Source organism: Pleurodeles waltl, chromosome 5 (assembly GCF_031143425.1).
Source record: "Pleurodeles waltl isolate 20211129_DDA chromosome 5, aPleWal1.hap1.20221129, whole genome shotgun sequence".
Classification (NCBI taxonomy): Eukaryota; Metazoa; Chordata; class Amphibia; order Caudata; family Salamandridae; genus Pleurodeles; species Pleurodeles waltl.
In genome coordinates, this window is record NC_090444.1 from 1,219,168,564 (window position 1) to 1,219,193,035 (window position 24,472).

Consider the following 24,472-nt stretch of genomic DNA (forward strand, 5'->3'; position numbering starts at 1 on the left):
TCTAGCACCAAGGCCCTGATTTAAACTTTTTTTGCACCGCATTAACGTCATTTTATGACACAAAAGTGGCGCAAACTTACAAAATATTGGCCCTTATTTATACTTTTTGCTGCAAAACTGCACTAACTCAGTTTTGCACCAAAAAGTTTAGCACCGGCTTGCACCATTTCTGTGCACCAGCCAGGCACCATATTTATGGAATGGTGCAAGCCGGTGCAAAGGGTAGGCTAGAGTTTAAAAAAATGACTTTAGTCGGGTGGGGCTGGCACTATAGAAGAAGAGGGTTTAGCACCAAAAAATGGCTTTAGGCAGGTTAGAGTAAAAAAAAATGACTCTAACCAGATTATCATCATTTTATGGTGCTAAACCTACCATGCCACATGACTCCTGCCTTAGAAAAGGCAGGAGTCATGCCCACCACCCCAGTGGCCAGCACAGAGGACACGGGTCCCCTGGGCATGACCATTGCACCCGGTGCCATGTATGGGGGCCCATTTCAGGGCCCCCTATGGCACTTTCAAAAATAAAATGCACTTACCTGTACTTACCTGGGATGCGGTCCCCCATCCTCGCAGTCCCTCTAGTGTGGGTGCCCCTAGGGTCTAGGGAGGGCACCTCTGGGCTTATTCCATAGTGTTCCACCAAGGAAATAGGGCCACAGGTCCCCTAACACCTGCCCTGACCCAGGTCTTAAAAAATGGGGCAAAGCAAGCTTTGCCCCATTTTTTGATCCCTACTCCCTCCCTTGCACCATTTTTAGATGGGAGTATAAATATGGTGTTAAGGTCATAGAGTCATTTTTTTGCATGGGAATGCCCATCTTGCATCTCATTAAGGCAAGGGAGGTTTCCACTTCCAAAAAATGACTTTAACTCCATAAATCTGGTGCTAGACGGGTCTAGCACCAAAGTATAAATATGGAGTTAGTTTTGCACTGAATTAGAGAAAAAAAAAATGACGCTAATTCAGTGCAAACAGAGTATAACTATGCCCCTTCGCGTCAAAAAATGATGTTAATCTGGTCAGAATCATTTATTTTGACTCAAAACTGCCTAACGTCATTTTTTTTAAAGATAGCCTACCCTATGCACCGGCTTGCACCATTCCATAAATATGGTGCCCAGCTGGTGCTAAAAAATGGTGCAAGCCGGTGCAAAACCTTTTGGGGCAAAACTGCCTTAGTGCAGTTTTGCACCAAAAAGTATAAATAAGGCCCTCATTTTTTGGGACCGGCGCTTATTTCTCGTCTCTCCTCGGAAATTTACGGAGAGCAAGAGAGGGAAAAATACACAATGGGGAAATTAGGAGAAAGAGAAAGAGGGAAAAACCGTCACAAAGGAATAAATAAGGAATGTGCAAGAGTGAGATAAAGAAACTGGGAATGTCTGGCAGTAGATTGAAGAGACATAAAGTGTATTCATAGGTACAGCAGCCTTGGTATTTGGCACACCATCATTTAATAGCATCGGCCATAGGTTTTGAGCAAGGACACTCAGGGGTATATGAATCAAATGATTTTGCAACCGTAAATGGTGTGAATTGCTAGATTCGACCATTTGTGAATGCGAAATAGCCTTTCCAAATGTATGAAAGGCATTGGCAGTCCAGTTTTAGGGAATCCCTATTTTTTGTGATTTCCTAAATTTATGACTCCAAATAGGGAATTGTAATTTGCAATTTCCTAAATGGGAAATCGCAAATAGCGATCTCCTATTTGCAATTCCCTAGGCACATGTGCCAAGCATTTCCTAAATGCAACATGGGCAATTAGGAAATGCTATTACCATTGACTCCAAGTCGATAGCAACAATGTGCAATTTTAAAGATTGCATAAGAAAAGCATTTGTTAAACTCCCAAGTAGTGCACAAATGCCCCTAGGCATCAAAAGGGGCCTTAGGCCCCTAGGCACGCTTAATTTTGCATTTCCAAATTTGCAAATTCCTAATGGGAAACCGCAAATTAGGAAATGCAAACCCATTCGGACCTACGGGCCTCAAGGCCTATAGAAATGAATGGAGTCTCATTTCCTAATAGCAATTCCCCAATAGAGACTGCGATTCTGCAGGAATTGCTATTACAGAGTTACTACTTTGTTACATACCATTTTCCATTTCCTAAATAGTGATTTCCTAATGCAAAATGGAAGTTTGATACATATGGCTCTCAGGGCCAGATGTAGAAAGGGTTTTACGCGTCGCAAACAGCGTTGCCCATTCCCATTTTGCGAGTCGCTAACCTGGTTACCGACTCGCAAAATGGGACTGCGAGTCGCAAATAGGAAGGGGTATTCCCCTTCCTATTTGCGAGTCGCAGTGCGATGCAGGATTGCTTTGTGACCGCGAACGCGCTCGCAAAGCAATCACAGTTACCACCAGTGTCACACTGGTAGTAACCCATTCGCAAAAGGGAAGGGGTCCCTTTGGGACCCCTTGCTCTTTGTGAATGGTCTTGAAACATTTTTTCAGAGCAGGCAGTGGTCCTATGGACCACTGCCTGCTCTGAAAAAATGAAACTGACACGTTTCATTTTTTCATTTTGTAATGCATCTCGTTTTCCTTTAAGGAAAACGGTCTGCATTACAAAACAAAAACTGCTTTATTTAAATGCAGTCACAGACATATTGGTCTGCTGTCTCCAGCAGGCCACCATCCCTGTGAGTGCTGCGACTCGCAAGGGGGTCGCAAATTGCGACCCACCTCATTAATATTAATGAGGTGGGCATTTGCGACTCCCTTGCGACTTGCAGATAGTGTCAGGGACACGATCCTGCATCCTGCATTGCGACTCGCAAATTGCGAGTCGCTCAGACTCACAATTTGCGAGTCGCAATGCAGGATTTTCCTACATCTGGCCCTCAGTCTTTTACAAATAAAGCACTACACTGACCATATCCCGCCTTTGACAGGAGAAGTGTTGAGACCCACTCTGAATTAGCGCACACTCACAAGGAGAAAGATTCATAAGAAAATTCTCCTGTTATAATGGAAGCACTTTTTATGGGCAAGATGAGGGGACAAGGAAGCTAGGAGAGAGTGCAGGCTGTGAAAATGGTGGGGGTAGGACAGTCGAGAAAGTGACAGAAGAGACTGCATGAGCTGCAACTGGCGGAAGGAGGGGCTGTAAAAATGGAATATTAGAGGCAAACTTATTGAGGGAAGTTTGTGGAAGGGAAAGTACCTAGGGAAGAGAAGGATCAGAAGAGGAGAAAGAACATATATATCTTTGCAGAGATGCGTTGAGTGAGTAGGATACATGTTGCAGGCATTTAACTGCAAGCTAAGGGTATCAGGTGTGAATGCCGTGCCACATTCTCATCGTTACAAGGTGAAAAATCAATACCTTATTTTCATTAATCACCTAGGGGCATATTTATACTCTGTTTGCGCCGGATTTGCGTCGTTTTTTTGACGCAATTCTGACGCAAAGCTAACTCTATATTTATACTTTGGTGTTAGACCCGTCTAGCGCCAAAGATCTTGGAGTTTGCGTCATTTTTTAGCGTGGACACCTACCTTGCGTTAATGATATGCAAGGTAGGCGTTCCCTTCTAACAAATGACTCTAAGGCATGTGCGCCTTATTTAAACTCCTGTGCAAAAATGACGCACGGGAGTGGGCGGGCCTTAAAAAATGACGTCCAGCCGCTTTTGCGTCATTTTTTAACGCCTGGTCAGGGCAGGCGTTAAGGGACCTGTGGGCTCGGAAGGAGCCCAGAGGTGCCCTCCCATGCCCCCAGGGACACCCCCTGCCACCCTTGCCCACCCCAGGAGGACGCCCAAGGATGGAGGGACCCATCCCAGGGAACTTAAGGTAGGTTCAGGTAAGTATTTTTTTCGTTATTTTTTTGTGGCATAGGGGGGCCTGATTTGTGCCCCCCTACATGCTACTTTGCCCAATGACCATGCCCAGGAGACATAAGTCCCCTGGGCATGGCCATTGGGCAAGGGGGCATGACTCCTGTCTGTGCTAAGACAGGAGTCATTTCAATGGGGGTTGGGCGTCAAAAAAAATGGTGCAAATCGGGTTGAGGCCAAACTTTTGCCTCAGACCTGACTTGCCCCATTTTTTTACGCCCAAGCTCCATTTTCCCCTACGCCGGCGCTGCCTGGTGTGAGTCATTTTTTTTTACGCACACCAGTCCGCAGCGGCGGCTAACGTCATTCAATAAATAAGGCACCCGCATGGTGCTTTGGAATGGCGTTAGCCGGCGTTAAAATTTTTGACGCACAACTGCGTTGGCGCAGTTGTGCATCAAAAAGTATAAATATGGGCCTTCAGGTAAGTTCAGGTAAGTATTTTTTTTGTTATTTTTTGTGCCATAGGGGGGCCTGATTTGTGCCCCCTACATGCCACTATGCCCAATGACCATGCCCAGGGGACATAAGTCCCCTGGGCATGGCCATTGGGCAAGGGGGCATGACTCCTGTCTGTGCTAAGACAGGAGTCATTTCAATGGGGGTTGGGCGTCAAAAAAAATGGCGCAAATCGGGTTGAGGCCAAAATTTTGCCTCAGACCTGACTTGCCCCATTTTTTGACGCCCAAGCTCCATTTTCCCCTACGCCGGCGCTGCCTGGTGTGAGTCATTTTTTTTTTACGCACACCAGTCCGCAGCGCCGGCTAGCGTCATTTAATAAATAAGGCGCCCGCATGGCGCTTTGGAATGGCGTTAGCCGGCGTTAACATTTTTTACGCACAACTGCGTTGGCGCAGTTGTGCGTCAAAAAGTATAAATATGGGCCTTAATATGGCTAGGCGGTACTGCCCTGAACTCTACAACAGGCAGCCCCTTCATGGAGCCCTGGGTAACTGCCCACTTTGCCCACATCTTAAAACGTCTCTGAGAGGACATTATACATTTGCTTTCCTCACTGATGAAACACATGTGAACTTGCAGAGCTGTTCATGACCCTAAAATGGAAGTTATTTGCTCATTTGATTTCAATGTGGTGTCTATTTATTTATACATCTATTATTTTATCATTTACGTAGCAAGAATCAGCCAATCTGGATAGTAAAAGGGATTAGTGACATTTTTTCCGTTTAGATGTACGCTGGCAATATAGTATTCACTCAGTTAAGCAGCAGAGTTTCAGAGCAATAAGTATGCATAACTGTGAGGTGCAAAATCAAACTTTTTGCAAAGATTTGTAATAATTAAGTAAATTGCAGGAATCTTCACAGACTTCACTCGCTGCTACCTCGCTTGACAATGAAAGCACAGCTCACGAACACTGGCACACAACTTATTTGAAGAGTGCTAGACCTGTCAGCCCTGGGCATGGTTTCCCCTGTCTTTTTGTTTCTGGCCTCCTGTTTTTAATCTTGTGCTGAATTTTGATTTTGTTGGCTTTAGGTCTCTTGGCACTTTACCACTGTTGAACAGTGCTAAAGTGCAAGTGCTCCCTGTGCGGACTGGCATATTTGTTTTACTAGTAAGTCCCTAGTACAGTGCACCAGGTGTGCCCAGGGCCTGTAACCTAAATGCTACTAGTGGGCCTGCATCACTGATTGTGCCACCCACATGAGTAGCCCAGCAGACAAGTCCCAGGCCTGCCATTGGAGTGCCTATATGTGCAGTTTTAAACTGCCATTTCGACCTGGCACGTGTGCACAATTGCCAGGCCCAAACCTTCCCTTTTACAACAATTAAGTCACCCCTAAAGGAGGCCCAAGGCAGCCCCATGGGTAGGATGCAGTATAATTTAAAGGTAGGACATGTACTGGTGTATTTTATATGTCCTCCTAAATACACGTTTTACTATTGCAAGGACTATCTGGCTTTCTATATTTTGCTTCCAAGGGTTCCCGAAGGGCTTGGACTGAGCTTGCCTCCTGTTAAGAAGTCTCAGGGGTATCAAAGACTTCACCAGCCAGTGCCTGGGCTCTCTTGCTGAGAGTCCTGATTTGCCAAGTGGGGCAAAATCCAGTTCCAGGCCCTTTGGGAGTGAGTTGTGCTGCAACAAGGAAGAAACTAGTGCATTTATTTCCAGAACGACTTGGAAATGGTGCCACTCTCTGACTACATGCCACACCCTACACAGGAGCCGTGGTCACCACAGAGTGCAACAACCATGACCTGCAACTGGGACCTCACACCGCTGCAGTGCCTTCAAAGTCCTGCCACAACGTGAGCCCAGAGTGCTGTTTCTCTGACGTACGTGCCACCCAGCTCTGCTGCAGCACCTGTGGCCCCATGGTGTGATTGCTGCACTATGAAGTTGATGCCTCGTGTATTGAACTGGTGGATTCATTGACCCTGCTTTGAGGTAAGGAACCGAAACCTCGCTGCCAATGCTGCATCACCACGCCAGCAACTGTAATGAACCGATGACCCCTTCCTAGCAGTAAGGAACCGATGCCTCACTTCCCCGGTGGCACTAAGGAACTGACGCCACACCAGCTCCAGTGACGCCTTGCCTCCCCAACTCCATGCAGCGTCTTTGTTTCCTCATTGTTTTCCAAAGTACTGTAACCAAGGTCTATACGACTCTGTTGCTGACTGCGTTCCCTCACGGGTGGTGCCGACTGATGAAAGCAACTCCATCAAGCTGTTTTGATAGCCCCAGTCGGAGTTATTGTATTTCTTAGTGCTATACTCCATTCAATCTTTGCAAATTAATATCTTTATTTGTGAATGTTGGATTTTTGTTGTTTTGGCTCTTGTTTTACTAACATAAATATTGGCTATTTTTCTGAATTGGTATGGAGGATTTTTGCTGTGTTTTCACTGTGTTACTGTGTGTGTGTGTACAAATACTTTAAACATTGCCTCTGAGATAAGCCTAACTTCTTGAGCCAAGCAACTAAGGGGGTGAGCAGAGTTTTTCTTAGCTGTGTGACTCCCTTACCCTGACTAGAATGAGGGTCCCTACTTGGACCGGATGCAAACCGTTGCCAACTAGAGACCTAATCTCTACCAAGGAGAAAAAGGCTCTCTCAAGACATTATCTGCTCTAACTACTTTCTTGCTGGCAAAGGGTATGTGAAATCATTCCCTGTGATATTTAAAAATATTTTGTGAAATCTGTGTTACACAAATTCACCATATTTTGTCATTCAGAGAATATTTGTGTTTTCTGTGAATGCAATTTAATTGCATGGATGAATAATTCACAAAATAAATTTGTGCATGTGCAAAATGACCAGTGTTCAAGCAGTTGAAATGTATGCTGATAGTTGGATGCATTCATATGCCCGCAGCACAAAAAGTGCACTCTGAGCATGCCAGTGGGTGTGGTGTGGACAGCGTTCAGCGTAGCCACAGTTATTAGAGAGATTCACTGAAATCTACAACAATTGCTCCTCCAATTTCCATAAACCATACTAAACTACCAAACCAGTGCCAGATTGCTGCATGGGTCGAAATGCTGTCTCATTCCTTTGAAGGCCCAGTTTATGAAATTCATGAGAGGTGAACTACGTCATTAGAATCTAGCCCTAAATTAAAGTTACAGAAGCTGTTACAAAGATAATACCTATTCAAAAAGGTAGTGAGTAGCACCTTACTCTGTATGCCAAGAATAATTCTTAATTCAGTAATTATTAATTATTTTTCATTTTTGGTATTAGTTTTCTCTGCTCAAGGAAATCATTCCATGCATTTACTCTAGTATTTTGTGGTATAATAAATGATTGAGAATTACGTAAAATTATTACTGGCTGGTATGAGTACTTCATGCAGATGATATGGGGTGAATGGATAGGCTGCATGAGATTAAGCATTGTTGGATTGCAGGGATATTGTTGCAAAGGTGAGATTGTGATCCATGAAACGAGGTTTATGCAAGTTGCAGGAATACTATAATTGAAGGTAAGGCACAAAGTCATGCTTTTTAAAGTAGGCTCTACTGAGGCTATACTAACAGAGAGCATTACTGCCCCTCTGTGGGGGGGCTGAAGTTCGTATCCACCAGTGGGTGTGGTTGGATGTGTGTTATATTGCTTTGAGCCTATGTGGAAAGTGTATTGCTGCACTGTGGGACTTGAGGAGCTTGGTCAATTTTATTTGCGTAAGGTGGGATTCTACCTGGAATTGCACAGTTGGCAAAAAAGATGGGTTAGAATGCTACCCCAAGCTTTTGCCAATGGTTAGACAATTTGCAAGCATCCATTGCATCACTTTTTGTATGTTTCTTATGCTTGGAATCAGTCTGCAAAAGACATCAGAGAATCAATAGACCAATATACGCTCCTCGGACTGTTAAATGGTTTATTAAATCAAATGCAGTGCTTTAAATGGGCCGGTACTCACCGGTACTGAGTACCGGCACTTTTTTATTTTGAGAAGGAGAGTACCGGCATATCTCAAGATAAACGTAATACTTTTAATTGGAGAGTACCGGCACTTCTCGGAAACAAGCAGGTACTCTATCACAGAGTACCTGCACTTCTATTTTTCCATTTAAAGCACTGATCAAATGTAGGTTCTCTCTGAAACTTGCATTCAAGACATTTCCTTGTGCCATGTGGTACGCTGATAACATATGAAACCACACATAACCTAATCTAATTTAACATGTACTGGTGCACTGGATTGAGGATATTAAATTTAACTATGCCCTTACAAATATATGTCTGTGTTATTGTCTTATTTATATACATCCCTAGCAGCCATTTTCATCTTGCCCTCTACTATGACCATCAAATGTCTTGCTCCTAAGAGGAAAGAGGTGAAGGAAGAAAATCCTTTCCATTGCCTAGAGGCTAAAACGGCAAATATATGAAAGCTGTTCCTTTGTGTGTGCACAATAAGTGCAAACACCACATGCATGAGTGTGTTATTGACATGGGTTGCTTTGTTCCACGTAAATAGGAAAAATCGTTCTTGTATCTCGATTTAGCATCCACCTCTAAGGAAAGATAGTCTGTCTTTCATCGATGCCATTTCATGTTGTGCAGCTGATATGTATGCTAATGTTCGCATAGTTTCCCACAGAAACACTATTGGTCATATTTAAGAAACATGGCGCTGGACACAGTGCAGCACCACTTTTCTTGCACCCCTAAGCACCCCCCCAACACCACCATGTGTATGCCGTATTTAAAAAACGGCGCACCATGGCGGTAGTTAGGGGACTAGCATCAGAATTTTTGACATTAGTTTGGTACTATGCAGGATTAGCGCCAAAATTGTGACTCTAATTCTGCAAAGCACCCGGAGGCCCATTGTAAACAATGGAAGCCTTCTTTTAATGCCTGCTCTGAGCAGGTGTTAAAAGTGCAGAAAAAAATGGCAAAAGAAATGGAAATCTCCTTTCTCCATTTTTTGCCCCCGTAATGGAGGAACGTCCCCTTTGCATAAATTATACCCGGCACATGCATAAAGTAGCGCAAAGGGTTTCAAAGAGGCACAATGCATGCATTGTGCCACTTTTCAAATATGGCATGCCGTTTTTAACCTCATTGGGCCACATTTGCGTAAAAAAAAAAATGACACAACTGTGGTGCAAGGAGGCACTAGGGGCTCTTAAATATGCCCCTATGTGTGAACCAGTGGTGTAACAAAGGTCCCCGCAGCCCCCACGCTGTGGGGGCCCCAGAGTTACAGCAGGCCCTCTCAGCACAGTACACTGTGTACCAATGGCAGGCCGCTGTCTAGGTCAAGGGGGAGGGGGCCCACTCCAGGTACTCTGCAGGTGTCCCCCTCAATTTTCGTTAGACCACTGGTGTGAGCATTGCATATTTCTGAGAATGGTCTACTAAGAAATGCTTAGTGTGAAGTAAACCTTTGAAGTGAACTAAGTACGTTGTTAATGAGGTGATGGAGTCATGTTTCTCTCCACGCCTACAGTATTAAGAACACAGTACACATACGAGTCTAGAAAAGAAAGGTCCTGGTATATTAATCATATATGAAGAGCAGCCTGCTGTGTTTTCTCCAATCACTTCTTTTATTGTTATCTTTTAATAAGCCTCATTGTGCTAATAGCCAGTGGTGTAACAAAGGCGACCACACCCCCTGCTATACAGGGGTGGGGGCTGAGCTCCAGGGGGCTCCCTCAGCACAGTACACTGTGCAGGGGCAGCAGGCCCCTGACTGGGTCCAGGGGGAGGAATGCCCTACTAAATTTTGTTACGCCACTCCTACTAGTTGTATTTCCCAGGGGCAAAATGCAAACTTCTGTCCTGCTGTGCTAATGTGTGTGTCCTCCTGACCCTTGGCCCCCACACGTCTCTCCTTTCTCTATTTCAAGTGCAAAAAATTGTTCTTTAGTGCATCTGCTGTGGTAAAGTAAGTCAAATGATAGGTCACTACCACACTCCAAGCTGGGCTGCGTTTGTGAGGTAGATAAGCTGTGACTTCTCCATGGAGGGCTGAGATCAAACCACAATCACAGCTGCTTCCCTTTCTCTGTGTAAAATGTCACAGGAACTGCACATATTGTAGCACCTATTTGTCTATACTTGGTAAATGATGAAAGCAACAACTAGCTACCTTGTGATTTAAGTCACTTACTCCTCAACATATGCCCTACAGTTTTGGAGAGTGTTATGTTGCATTACTACCTTAAAGTAGTGCCCTTCCCTGAATGCAACACACAGCACAAGACTTCACAATTGGCAGTCACTCTAGACTTTACCTATGTTGTTATTTTTCTCAATTTTATAAATATTTTTAGATGATGCCTGTCTGTGCCACATTTCCATCTCTGTAGAATCCTCGAGTTTATCTTTTGTAGCACCATTTAGTGATTTTTTCAGTATTTATCATGTAATTTCGCTATTAAATACATTGTTTTAAATAATAGTAATTTACTTTATTATAACAATAAATACCGGACTTCTAATCACTAAAAATAACAGTTTTTACTATAACTCAATCTATGGTTCTAAATCTAGTCACCTTAGTTTAAAGGTGGAGTTTTTTCTTCCAGGTTTAAATCTCATGACCTTCAGAATACCCCGTTCCTCAGTGGCGACCATTCAGCGTACTGATCTATATTCCTTGGCTGTTAATTCACAATTTATTTCATCACAACATCTCTCTGAAGGGCCAAAGAAGGCTTAATTCTGTCTAGCTGACTATTGCATTGGATTTATTCTTCATGGCTAGGGACTACATTGTGGACTGCCTGGTCACTATGTTACAGTTACAACATTAATCTGTGTTCTTTCGCTCTTGGCACCTGGAACAAGTATCACAGCTACAATTAATTTGCTGTGCACGAGCTCTTAACCTTTGCAAAGTCATTGCGACCTCAGATATACAAATTTGTTTTCTCTTTAATTCCTCCTAAACTACTCAATGGATTTAAACCAAACAAGGGAAAGCAAAATCTGCATTATCGAAGCTAACTTTCTGCCAAATTTGGTGTAATTCTGTGCAGTAGTTCAGGCTGTAGCCCTGTTCAAAGGTCCTATGGGAATTAACATGGGAAAAGCAACTTTTTTGACCCCTCCCCCCCTTACTGCCCCTTCCCCCCCCCCCAACTTGATGGATCTCTCTGAAAATGTTTATGCACAACAAGAATCGCCAGGGGACTTTTTGGGGAAACTTTCATGAAGATTCGTTAAACGGTGCCAAAGATCTAGGCAAATCAAAAAACACTTTTTCTATGGAAACATGGTCCTAACTATAACTACCTAGTGGTGAATACACACACACATATATATATATATATATATACAGTGCTTAACAATTTTTCTGAGTGATGCCAGTACAGAGAGGAGACCATGCTGATTCCACATTATTTTGCCAGTTGTGATTGGGGATGTCATTTGACTCAGTAGAATCATATTCAAATGAAGCTCTACTCACTTGTTCACTGGTAATCATGGAGAGGAACTCTTGCTGCCAAGTAGTATCAGCCAGCTGGAGCCCCCATTGTCATTGGTCCAAATTTGGAATTTGGTTGCATCTCCTGTTCAGAGGTTGCTATGCCTTTCACCTAATAATGAGCAACTGCCCCTTTATGTAATACAGGTCTTTATGGATGCAACCCAGGTTTGTATATATAACTGAGCCATATAAAGTCATACAGGAATATTTTTTACCATGCTCATCAGTCAGGCTATAAGAATGATCAAGGTGGCAAGAATTTTCCTTTGTTTTCTGGAACTTTTCAAAAAATTGTGTGACCAGGCTAAACAAACCACAACATGAAGACAATTGTTCAAACTTGTTTCACATTTTCAATGTGGATATGCAAGTATTCCCCACCTCCCCCACCAGGAATATATTTTATTTCACTAAGGTTCCAGCACTAGGTTCCAGAGAAAAGCAATTTTGTGCAAGTAATACTAAGGCATGAAATTCTGCTGAATAAATGCCATAGTAAACCTTAGAATCTTCAAAGAAAATGCTGAGGTAACATGTAATAAGGATTAGAAACAGCCATAAATCACTTGTTTATTTTCCTACTGATCCTATATAATTGTTGAAAGAAATTGAATTGGTTACAATCAGTTAAGTGTTTTCGTACTATTAGTTTAAGAAATATGCGCGCTACAGTAGCATTGTTTTTGAAATGGTCAACTCTTGGCTGCTCATGCCTCCCATTATAGAATGTAAGCTGCAGTATTAAGCCCACACACAGAGCATAACTGGACAGCAAAACTCTGTAAAGACCTTTGTAGCACCTCCACCAGCTTGGGTACCTGCCAATGACTGCACCACACACAAAGCTGTAAATCACACGTCTTTATTTCTCTGCCTGTACCTGTGAATTCTAACATTCTGAACCAAAGTTCATTACATTCTGTTCTAGCAATTACGTCACACTGATAGGAGTCCGCTGGGAGTCAGAAAGGTTCCATTCTAAATCATGCGAGTCACTACAACCTTTAACCGCAATGCTAAGATTTATTAGCATAGATGCGATGTGGCAAATGGTTTGCCCTTCCAGTAAAAGTAAAGCCTAACATTAGAACGCAGGCTAATGAGGGAAAGTCTTAGGTGAAATGTTACAAGTCTTTACGGGAATGAAGCAAGTGAGTTGGAGCAGCAGGAAGCTTTCTTTCAAATAAACCACAATCAAAGAATTTAAAGTGAGATAAGATCCCCATTAACAAGTAGCAGCTCCCAACTATTAACTATGGATTTGAAGATACTAATCCTGTTTCTGTTTTGTAACTGGCCCAACCACTCCTTTGGTTCATGGTGGAACATTTACACGATCATTCAAACATTTTTGCTTATATCCAAAGTCCAAGTATACTGTAATAACATATTGCCACTAGAACCTGAAGCTGCTGTAGATTAATGATTCACAATAGATTCCATTTCACCTGTAAGAGCATTGTCCGGATGAAGACACTGCATCAAGCCATTTGGATGGTGAAATGCATTGATGTATTATTCGTAGGCACACCTGCGAACTTTCACAGAATATTTGCAAGAGGCATGGTTGTATCCTATGTGGCTAAATCCTTCACTACAAGCCAAAAAGGGCAGGTTACAACTTTATGACCCTCACAAAGATAGCTGTGCTTTTTTCATGTATGTTAGTCAAATCTCAGGTAGAGAAAATCATATCTTGACTGTGATCCATTAAAATGCCACACTTCATGGTATCCTTCCCTCAACATTCGACATTCATCAAACAAAAAGGATCATGTGCATTGAGAAAAGTTGCTTTACCGGAGCAAAAAAAAATATAAGATATACGATTCAGAAAGCTGAGCACAACCTAAATGGGAGGATCAAAAACATGGAAAAGTTATTATGGCCTCCTAAAGTTTTAGGCAGCATATTAACAAAGGCCTTTAGGCATGTACATTTTTAGGTGCACAAATATCTCCATTTATGAATGTGGATTTGAATTTGTACTACTGACAATAAGGAAGGGTGCAAATCCGATCATTGCGAGGGATGTTATTGTTACCAGATTAGCCCAGATGCAAATATTAAACACACTTTGTCCCATTTATACAAATTTTCACTAAACCTTTGCCACTATTTTCCACCCATAAAATAGTTTATTTCTTGTCAAGAGCAAGAGTAAATCTGGGTTCAGTCCAGGAATGGGGAGGGATTAACCCTGCATAAACTGTAGTTCGTTTCAGGCTTTTTCCACGTGTAAACATCTATTACACAAAGAGAGATAAGAGGGTGAATGCACTTCTGGATGGCATGTCTTCATTTTTAAATGGACAAGTATATATATATATATATATGCCTAAATAGCTATGTATTTAAATAGTCATAGGAAACTCTGCAAGACATGGGTTCTCTAAAACATTTTCATTACAATTTTATGAAATGTACTCAAGATTTTAATAGACTCCTACAAGAGGCAATATATATGCAAGAGTTTTGTGACTCAGGTCCAACGTGAATGTCTTTCTTTTGTAAGACTTTTTTTAAATGGCCATTCTAAAGAATGTTTATAAATGAAAGGCAGCTCCAGCCCTTGCTTGTGAAATGCAAGAGTTGGACTGACATCATATAGGAGTAAGAAGAGCATACAATGCAAATATGATTGCCATTGTAAAATTATACTCAGTTGTAAAGGGTAATTTCAGAAACAATTTCCATGCATGAGATAAATGGCAATCAGAGCATCCAAGTGAAGGGTCTACAATGAAATCTCTAGACAGCCTCCGCTGTCTGTCATTTGTTTGTACTGGTTTTGTGGAGAAAAAACGATACTTATTAAGAGCAAGCCAAAAGTCAATGTGAATAGTTGTTTCTCTGAATCATGTCACTCTCCACTAGTGTGAAATGATAGCCTAATAAGTAACATGATAATAAAAATAGCAAAGGTAATGCAGTTCAGAGGCATGCTTTTCGGTCTGTATTTCTTACTTTGTTCTTTAATCTGGAGTCCTGATGGAGATTGTAGCAGACTGCTCAAACATATTTAGTAGGAGTATGTGTTTACATTGAAGCCTGACCTCACCCACCACGATCATTGTGCAGCCATAGCACTGACCTGAACTGTAAGTACGGTGGACAACTTGCGGAGTGGCCATTAGACTGACTGTTGGCGCTGTCTTTGGTCTATATTTGACATTATTTTCAAACATGTATTTTGCTGTATTGCATGGGTATTTATCTAGCGCTTTCCACAACTCGTTCTAGTTAACTGTGTGAAAATGATGATTGTGAGTGATATTTTCCTGAACTTGTGAGCCAGAGTCGGCTACATCACTGACTGAAATTATAAACGTGGATCAGAACCAGTGACGTTTTGTGGCCTTTTGGTGACACGCATCTAGTGCATGCTTAAAAAGGAGCATTCTAAGTATTTCACCGGTTGTGGCCTACGAGGACCTGAAAGGACACAAATCTCTTTCTCCATCTAGTATTGGTGATGTGACTGGCAGAAACAGCCAGAGACGCAGAGCTACTTCTCATGGTCGACTCAGTTTACTGAACTTTACATAAACTCATCAAGAAGGAAGACTTGGCGACTCATTTTGCATTCATGAGATCAATTCATCATTGGATTGCCCTAAAAGCAATGCTTACCTAAGAATATCTTAGCTTAACTCAGCAGATCTATACATAGCTAACCACTGGGACAGTAGAGCCATCTTGGTAGGCCTGACCTTTAAAGTAGTCTGGATTATAAAATGCAATCTGGCAGTATGAAAATGCCTATAGAATGTGTTATTCTGAGATAGCACCCTGTATCCACGTTGTGACTCACAAATATCTTTCCAACTGAAGGCAGCCAGACTACAGGCGATGGAATGCAGTGTTCAGTCTATTAGACGATACTAGAAGTGAAGATAAGAATTGTTTAAGATGCAAGGACTGCTGCAGATTACTTGTCACTTTCGGGTTACTGATTTTACAAGCTGAGACATCAAATAGTAGATTTAATCATTATTCCACATATTGCCCTAGAATGAGGTGTACATATTGGCATGTTGTTTTCTAACCTGCTCCAACATGTAAACAACCATGCCTCAGCCACATTCTGCATTTTACCACTAAACCTGAATCACTGTTCCTTTCTTTCGTCAAATGAGCAAATCATTCTGATGCCACTCTCCAGAGTTATAAGAATGTAGACTATTCAATTCTTTTATCCCTAGTTCCACTTTTTCCCAATTTGTTAAAAAAAAAGTATGCATCTTGTTTTGCCTTACTGTCTTTTACATCTCCTTTCCTGTTCTCATTTGAATCTACCTCATTTACCTTCAAAGCTCATTGGACTGCTCGATTGAGTGTAGCAATATTTATGGGGAAGCTTGTTATTCTGACATAGCAATTGAGGGGGCAGATTTACTAACATTTTGCACTGAGTATGGATCACAAAACTAATGCAAAACTCCACAAAATATTTATCTTACATTTACTTTCTAGTTCAAAACTGTTTTGCTCAGGAAAGGTGCCTGAAAGTTCGCAAAGCAGCTCTTTGTGCTGCTTTTCATTATTTTGCCTTGGAGGGCATTTCATGGGTGGTACATGGGCATGCCCATGCAACCACCCAAGGTTTTGATGCCATATCTTAGTAGATGTGAAGCCTTCCTGCTGTCTCCCTCCCTCTCATGCAACACCGCCAAATTGGTTGCTGGGCTTCATTGTGTCACATCTTCGGATATATGGGCCTATATGTGTAAATCTGTGTGACTTTTTTTTGGCACTGGCCTGTCTGAGTCAGCTTACATGTGAGCGGTCCCCTGAGCAAGCAGCGGCTTTGGCAAAGACTGGCATTGTTCTATTCTGGGTTAAATTGTATGAATGTTCCATAGCTCAGTTATTTTTTAAAGTAGCTATTTTCAATCTGCAATCCTCTGAATGAGGTCAGTCTAGCCTTATATTTTACATACCAATATGGCCCTGGTACGTTTATTCCCGTTGCTTTTTTTAACTTTAATTGTGGTTCAGGTGTTGCATGTCTTTGTTGAGTCGAGCAAAATACCTAGCAAGAAGGGCTAGGTCGAGAGAATGCATTGATGTATGTGAAAACATTTTTAAATATAAGTAGTTATTGCAGTCATCCCTAATACTGAAAATAAAGCTACAAAAATATGAATAGAATTCAGTCATCCGAACATTTATAATTACTGCTAGTCAGGGATTTGATCCCAATTGAATTAGTATTTTCTTATATATACCTTGCCTAAGCAGTGTCAAACTTGTGCTTAAAGATGAGAGAAATTATTTTCTGCATTTTTGGTAGTTAACACAGATCAGGCTGATTACTGTCCGTGAATATTACAGACGAGAGTGCCAAATATAAAAAAGGAATTAATTGGGATAAGTTCAGTTCAGTCTAAAATCCTACAGTACACACGACAAATGGGTGATAGTGAAAATAACAGGTCACGAGGATGTCCTTGACTTTTCGGCAGGTCACGCCTTCCTCTTTATACATTTACTCTGTTTTGTTTTTTTAGGCCTCATTCGATTACAAGAGCTCATTAAGGCTCCCTCGCGTTACAACCTGCGCCTTAAAATCCGCCAGCTACCAATGGAGACGAAGGATGCTAAACCTTTGCTGAAGGAGATGAAAAGAGGCAAGGAGTTTCATGTAATCTTTGATTGCAGTCATGACATGGCAGCAGGAATTTTGAAGCAGGTAATCAACTCCCTCTTAATTTCTTAATCTCTTTGATGTCTGACAGGTGCATTTGAACAACTGAATTCAAAAAAGCAAAAAACTGAAGGCGTTGGACAATTTTTAAACTTCAATTTTATTGTTAAGTTTTTATTTTGTTTTTCAACATACCGACTAAAAATAAGCAATGACTAAATGAAAGAGAAGAACAAATAAAGATGTATTTTTAAACAATCACGAACGTCAAATTATATGCATTAAAAACAAGCAAACGACAAATGGAAGAACAAAACAAAATGAAGAATAATTGTTCTCTCTTACAACCAAGATTCTTTAAAAAAGTCACTAACCTTAACTGCAATAAACAAAATTTCATATTCTCGTTCAGGCTTTAATTTTAATTGTAACAGTACACGGGTCGCTTTCTTATGTATAATACAAATAGCAGATGCATTCCTTTTGCACACAGTTCGGCTTAGGTCAATTTAATGGATACATTATCAGTTCAAACTTCATCAGTGTAGAAAAGCGGATCCTTTGCATGAATTCACTCTTCATTAGATGACAAATTAATATTTGTATGTATTTATTCATGTATTTTATTAAGAAAGGAAAATCTATGGAATTGTTTCATGAATCAGAATGCGCTTTTTACTTAATGTACCTGCATTACATGGAGGGAGAATGTTGACTTTTTTCTTTATTGCATTCAATTTAGATATTTATAGCGATTGGTTGATGTCCAGAATTGGATGTCTTGATGCTGAGTGATTACAAAAGCTTAAGAATAGATTTAAGAAAAGAACCACGTTTTATTTATTTTTGTTAATCGGATTTATTTAGTACAATAGGTGTGCAAACTCCATCAGGAAGGTTCTGCTGTTGGTACAAGTATATATACAAGGGATTCAAGTGTAACCATGCGGGCAATAAAAGTAGCCAGGGGAAAGGGGTACATAGAGGGGAAGAGAGAGGCCTGGCTCGCAACAAACAATGTTGGGGGAATCTTAGGGGCAGATTTAAGAAAAGTGTTGCTTCTTCCAATGTAGTGCCACTTTTCTTGCGCCCCTTAGTGCCCCCTAACGCTACCATGTGTGTGCCGTATTTAACATACAGCACCCCATGGTGCTATTTAAGGAACTAGCGTCAATATTTTTTTATGCTAATCCTGCAAAGCACATTAAGGGCCATTACAAATAATGGTGTGCCTCCTTTTAACACCTGCTCAGAGCAGGCGTTAAAAATGCCACAAAAAATGTTGCAAAGAATTGTTTTAGATTTCTTTGCGCCATTTGTTTCAGGCCCCCTTACATACATAATGTGGCACAAGTGGTTACAAAGTGGTGCAATGCATGCATTGAGACACTTTGTAAATCTGGGGTTCTGATTTTGGCCTCTGTGGGCCACATTAGCATAACAAAAAATGCCACTAATGTGGTGCAAGGAGGCGCTAGGCCCTCTTAAATGTGGGCCTTAGTATGCCATAGCACTGCGTGAGTGAGAGATAAACTTTTTCTGACCTCGAGGTCCATAAAAAGACAACCAGTGGGAAACTGCTAACAACTATGAAATTAATAACACAACCTAAATGCACATTCCTGTGCTGGGAAGGTGTGTACCAGTGAGGAAGTAAGTTTGCAGGTCTTATGTAGAGCACATAGAGGGGGAGTAGAGGGGAGGAGGCAATGCTGCTTGTAGGAGCAAACCTGCTGGCCAACCCAAGAGTGCATACTACGCAAGGATAAACACCCTCCATATTTCCTCAAATTGCTCCAGCATGTCATTCAATTTGTATATTAAATTTTCGAAGGAAGCTACTGCATGCATTTCTTAAAGTTAGGTTTTAAGTGATGGAATTGTGGGTGTGCGCCCTAAATGCAAAATACTGACCTTAGCTACCCCTCGGGCATTAGCCAGGCAGTGGAAATGGGGCAGGATATGTCAGGTAGTTTGCTTAAGTTTTGTAGTACTGCGATATGTGTGATCAAGTTCTAGTGGGAATGTATTGTGTGTTTCATATACGTCCACACCTGTCACCAAAAATCCTTTATATTGTGTCATTCTCCAATGATGTATACAGTGTCACCGCTGTGCCTTGCACCAGCAGCATGAAGAGTGATGGCTGAGCTTAGCTTTGTTCGTTCCAGTGACCAGTGCAGAACATTGTAGTAGCTGTATTTCAACATATATCCCCTGTTGTAGTTTCCCAGAATGAGCTCCTATTTGTCATTCTGAAATTGTGTGTCGAGTCGAGCTGTCCAGCAATGTTTCAGAGCACTGAAAGTGGGTGATGGGAAGAGTGGGTCTAGTAGGGTAGCATACTGGCCTGGTATTGTGCCATTGAGGTTTTCCCATGTGTGAAGGTAGTGTAAGATGGGTGATTTAGGGAGCCACTGGGGGGCTGTGCCTAGGTCAGTCTGAAGGGCATGTATCAACTATGGGTAGTGCCACTCTTCACTGGCAGGGAGTCCATAGTCTCTGGCAAGGTTGCCAAACATTTTCCAGGTGTTTTGGGCAAACATGTTTTCTTTATGGTGTATATTCCATTTTTTTATTGAGACCAACTAATCTCACTCCCCCATTTTGATAGCAGTGTTGCATCATATAGGGGCTTTAAAGTGTAACTGGTCATGTATGTGTAATATTTTTTTAGCCCGGACCCAAGCAGAGGCAGAAGCAATTAGAATCGGGTTGGAAGTATCCTTTTGGCTGGGTATTACCTTGTTATAGGACATTAAGTCTGCGAGCAGGTTTTGGTGATGTTGTTTGATCTGGATCTACAAAGGTGTTGTCTCACACAAAGTGCTACATTTCCGAAGACATAGCTTCTCACTTTGTCCATCTGTTCCTGCATTAAAACATTGTGAAAGCCTCCATGCACTTCACCAGGGCTTTGAATGAGTCGGCGAGCAGGAGATTGTCACAAGAATGTCAAAAAGTGAACCAGTGTTAAAAATTCTAGGTTCATCCCTATCCATTCCTTAGTCTGAAATAGATAGCCACATTCCACACTGTCAAACACTTTCTCAGCATGCAAGCACACTAGGACTTCATCCTCTGTGTGTGTGATCTAACTTGGCATAGGATGTGGGAGAGTGTCCATTGGCGATAGGTGAAAAAGTGTTCCACAACGAATCCCGCCTGCTCTGGGGGAATCAACATGAAGAGCACACACGTCAATGTGGTAGACAACACAGTGTCTAGGATTTTAAGATCTGCATTTGTTAGTGAAATGGGTCTATAACTCAAACAGATCAGCAAATCCTTTTCCGCTTTTGGTCAAAGAGATGTGCAGGCTCTGGCAAACTCAGCAGAGAGGTGGCCAGCTTTGAATGCCTGTCAAAAGACCTATAACAACAGCAGGGCAATAATGGGTTTCAAAATGTTATAAAAATCAATGGTGAACAGTTCATCTCACTGGGCATTGCTGGTGGCCATGCTATTGATTGCTGATACAGTTTCCATCTTCATTCACATTCAGTAGGCATAAACTGGTGAGAAAAGCCTCTTCCACCCCTTCCACTGGGTGAATGTCTGTTGTGTGGAGCGATTCATAGTATTTTTGGAACTCCCTGACTATCTCCATTTGGTGTGTGATTAGCACCCCCTTTCTGCTCCCTTTATCTACAATAGAGTGGGAGGACTCAGTGTGGCACATATTGAAGCCTTTAATTAGGCTGCTTTTCCACCCCTTTCATGCTGGCATTGATAGGGATGGGAAAATGAATTCTCTGCTCCCATTGAGACTGAGTTAAACCTTCAACAGATCTCTTAAAGTAACAGTTGTTGTGGGCCTAGAGCATGCCTCAGCGCACATACTAGCCTCATGCTCGGTGTGTGTTTTGGAGTTGGCAAGTTGTTTCTTCAGGATCACTGCATCCTGCATTAGAAGACCCACAGACATGCTTTATCTGACTCCTCACAAAATTTGAGTGGAAGTCACCAATTCAAAAAGGAACGTTCAGAGATGGACCTCAAAGGAGGTCCTTGAAATGAGAAGCCGAGTTCTACACCTTCTGACACCACAACAAACACTGCCACCGTGCTGACCCATGCTCCATGGTAAGACCTTTCACCTACACCCACTTCCAATTCACCTGCCACAGCACACACACCAGCCCACCGACCAGCCCCACCTCGAACAGACCACAGACACCACCTGAACAAAAACACCACTCCCATGTGCCATTCTCAGCACATGCTCACTATGCAAATGCACCACTGAGCTTTGGGAACGTATCTCAACCCTCACACCCAATGTCCTGTTCCTCACTGAGACCTGGGTCAACCCCACTTCCGGATCCAACATTGCCCCCACAATTCCCGAAGCATACAAGATCACCCACCATGACTGCATCAATAAGCCTGGAGGTAGAATTGCCATTTAGCAAAAGGAATCTATCCAATGCACTACGACAAATGACAATATCACCTCTGCCACGGAACACCCCGACTTCTGACTACAAACAGACAGCAAAACCACCACCAGGAGCACCCTCACCAACCGTCCGTCAGGACCATATCCAGCATTCTACAACTTCATTGTCAACTTCACCGTCCCCCTCGTCATGGACTCCAACAAATACATTCTCCTCAGTGACCTTATCTTCCATCTTGACGACCACAAAGACACTAACACTCCTAACCTTCTTGACAGCATGAACAACTTCGATACCACTCAGCTCATCCATGACTCCAAGCACAACCTAGGCCACATGATAGACCCCATCTTCACCACCAGCGACTGCATCAAGTTCAGTCACACCACGGAACTCACCTGGACTGACCACTTCATCGTCCACTTGAACATCAGCAGTCCATGGACCCCCACCCTCAGTCTGCATAAAACACCCACCACCGCAGATGGAGCAAAGTCGTAAAGGACACATGGATCAACACCCTCAACACCACCCACCCCAAGCCCTCAAACAACCTACCTAGACCAGAACCTAAGAAACGTCAACAATTGGATCACCAAGTGTGCCACCAGCTTCACTCCCATTGGCAAAAAAGCACACAAGTCCCACCCAGCAGACTTGCTGCTACACTGAAGACATCAGAACTCCTAAACAATGCTGCAAACAACAGGAAAGTAGATGGTGCACCAGCAAGGATATGACTGACAAGACCACCTTCAAGACAGCCTTCAACCTCTACCATTGACAGGTGGGGGAATCATAGAGAAGGAATGAGCCTCGCGAATCGAATAAAGCTTCAGTAACAGTGAAGAACTCTTCATCATCGTCAAATAATTCTCTAATTCCTCAGCTGCAACAATGCTACCCCCTCAGAGGAACTCTGTGACAACCTTGCAAACTTCTTCCATTACAAGATCATACACATCTACAGAACCCTCAAATACCAGCCCAAGGCCATCAACTTCTTCAAGTAACACAATGACCCGACTACCACCATAGACATCCAATTAATCGATTGGAACCAGCTCACTCCAAAGGACAGGCCCTCCAACATAAACTCGGTCCACTCAAGGGCCCCAACTGACCCATGCCCCCACTACAACTTCATGCTAGGTGAAGCCAGAATCAGCCACATACTCATCTCCTTGTTCAACACCTCAATTGCCACAACCACCTTCCGAGAACTGGAACCACAGAAAAGTCAACCATCAGCAAATCCCAGTGAACAACAACTACTGACCGATCTCTCTGCTCCCGTTTCCAGCCAAAGTATTTGAAAAAGCGATCACCAACAACTGTCCTCAAATCTGGAGTGGAACTTCCTACTCAACTCCTCTCAATCCGGGTTCTGCAGCAAACACTGCACCAAGACCGCCCTCATTGTGGTTACGGTGACATATGAGCTCTACTCAACTGAGGAGAGTCTGCAGCTCTGATCCTTCATGACCATTCAGCAGTCTTCAATATGATCTCCCACCATTCATCACAAGGCTGCACAACATAGGCATCCAAGGAGCCACTCTCAAATGGATTGCCTCTTTCCTCACCAGAAGAATGCAAAATGTCCGCCTTCACCTCCAAACCCACGGAAATCATCTGTGAAGTACCCCAAGGATCCTCACTCATCCCCCCCTCTCAACTCTTACATGACACCTCTGGCCAGTATCTCCAAAACCCATAGATTTAACAACATATCCCACACTGATAACACACAATTCATCCTCACGTTTTCTGAAAACACCACCAAGACCACCTTCCACAACTGCATGACAGATGTCACCAACTGGATTAATGACATCTGCCTGAAACTCAACATGGATAAGACAGAGTTCACTGTTCTTCAGAAACAAAAGCTCCCCATGGGACGCACCCTGGTGACCCTCAGAACTCGTACCTTCTCCTAACTCCATTGACCCTGCTAGAAACTTAGGCATCTTTCTTTGCCAATAGGCTCACCTTGATGACTAAGGTAAACTTCATCTACTCTTCCTGCTTCTTCACCTTACGCATGCTTTGTAAGATATTAAAATGGCTACCCAAAGCTTAAGAGACACCATCACCCAGGCCCTCATGCCAGCTTACTCGACTACGGCAACACTCTCTATGCTAGAATCACAGCTCACCTCCTCCAACAACTACAGACCACACACAACAACAGAGCCAGCCTCATCCTGTATCTCCCCAGATGGACCCACATCATCCCCTACCTCAGGGAACTCCACTGGCTCCTTGTACAAAGAGATGCCAGTTTAAGCTCCAGACCCATGCATACAAGGCTCTACACAACTGCTGACTCACCTGCTTGAATGACTAGCTACTAAGTGGAGATCGCTCCTTCTCCTACATAGTAGCAAAGACATGGAATGAGATACCCTTACATCTTCAGACCTCCCCATCTCTTCCAGAGTTAAAAAAGTCCCTGAAGACCTGCTACTTAGTTAAACAACTGGACCCTGCCAGTGCCTGGTTACCCTCATGGGTGACATGAAATGCTCTTCATATCTTTGCTATGCTAAATGTCCAGGGGACCTAACTTATTCAGAACAGGGCTTACCATCACATTCCAATCTTTGCCAATCAGAAAACTCCTCTAAAGCAGG

General features: G+C 42.7%; 1 protein-coding gene across 1 annotated transcript in view; it reads left to right on the top strand.

Annotated features, from left to right (window-relative positions):
* Positions 1 to 24,472, top strand: part of GRIK2 (glutamate ionotropic receptor kainate type subunit 2) — a 1,513,871-nt gene that overhangs the window by 399,871 nt on the left and 1,089,528 nt on the right. Inside the window, exon 4 of the mRNA XM_069235474.1 lies at positions 17,294 to 17,475. Coding sequence (XP_069091575.1) covers positions 17,294 to 17,475 — 182 coding nt within the window. The remainder of the gene's footprint in view (positions 1 to 17,293; positions 17,476 to 24,472) is intronic.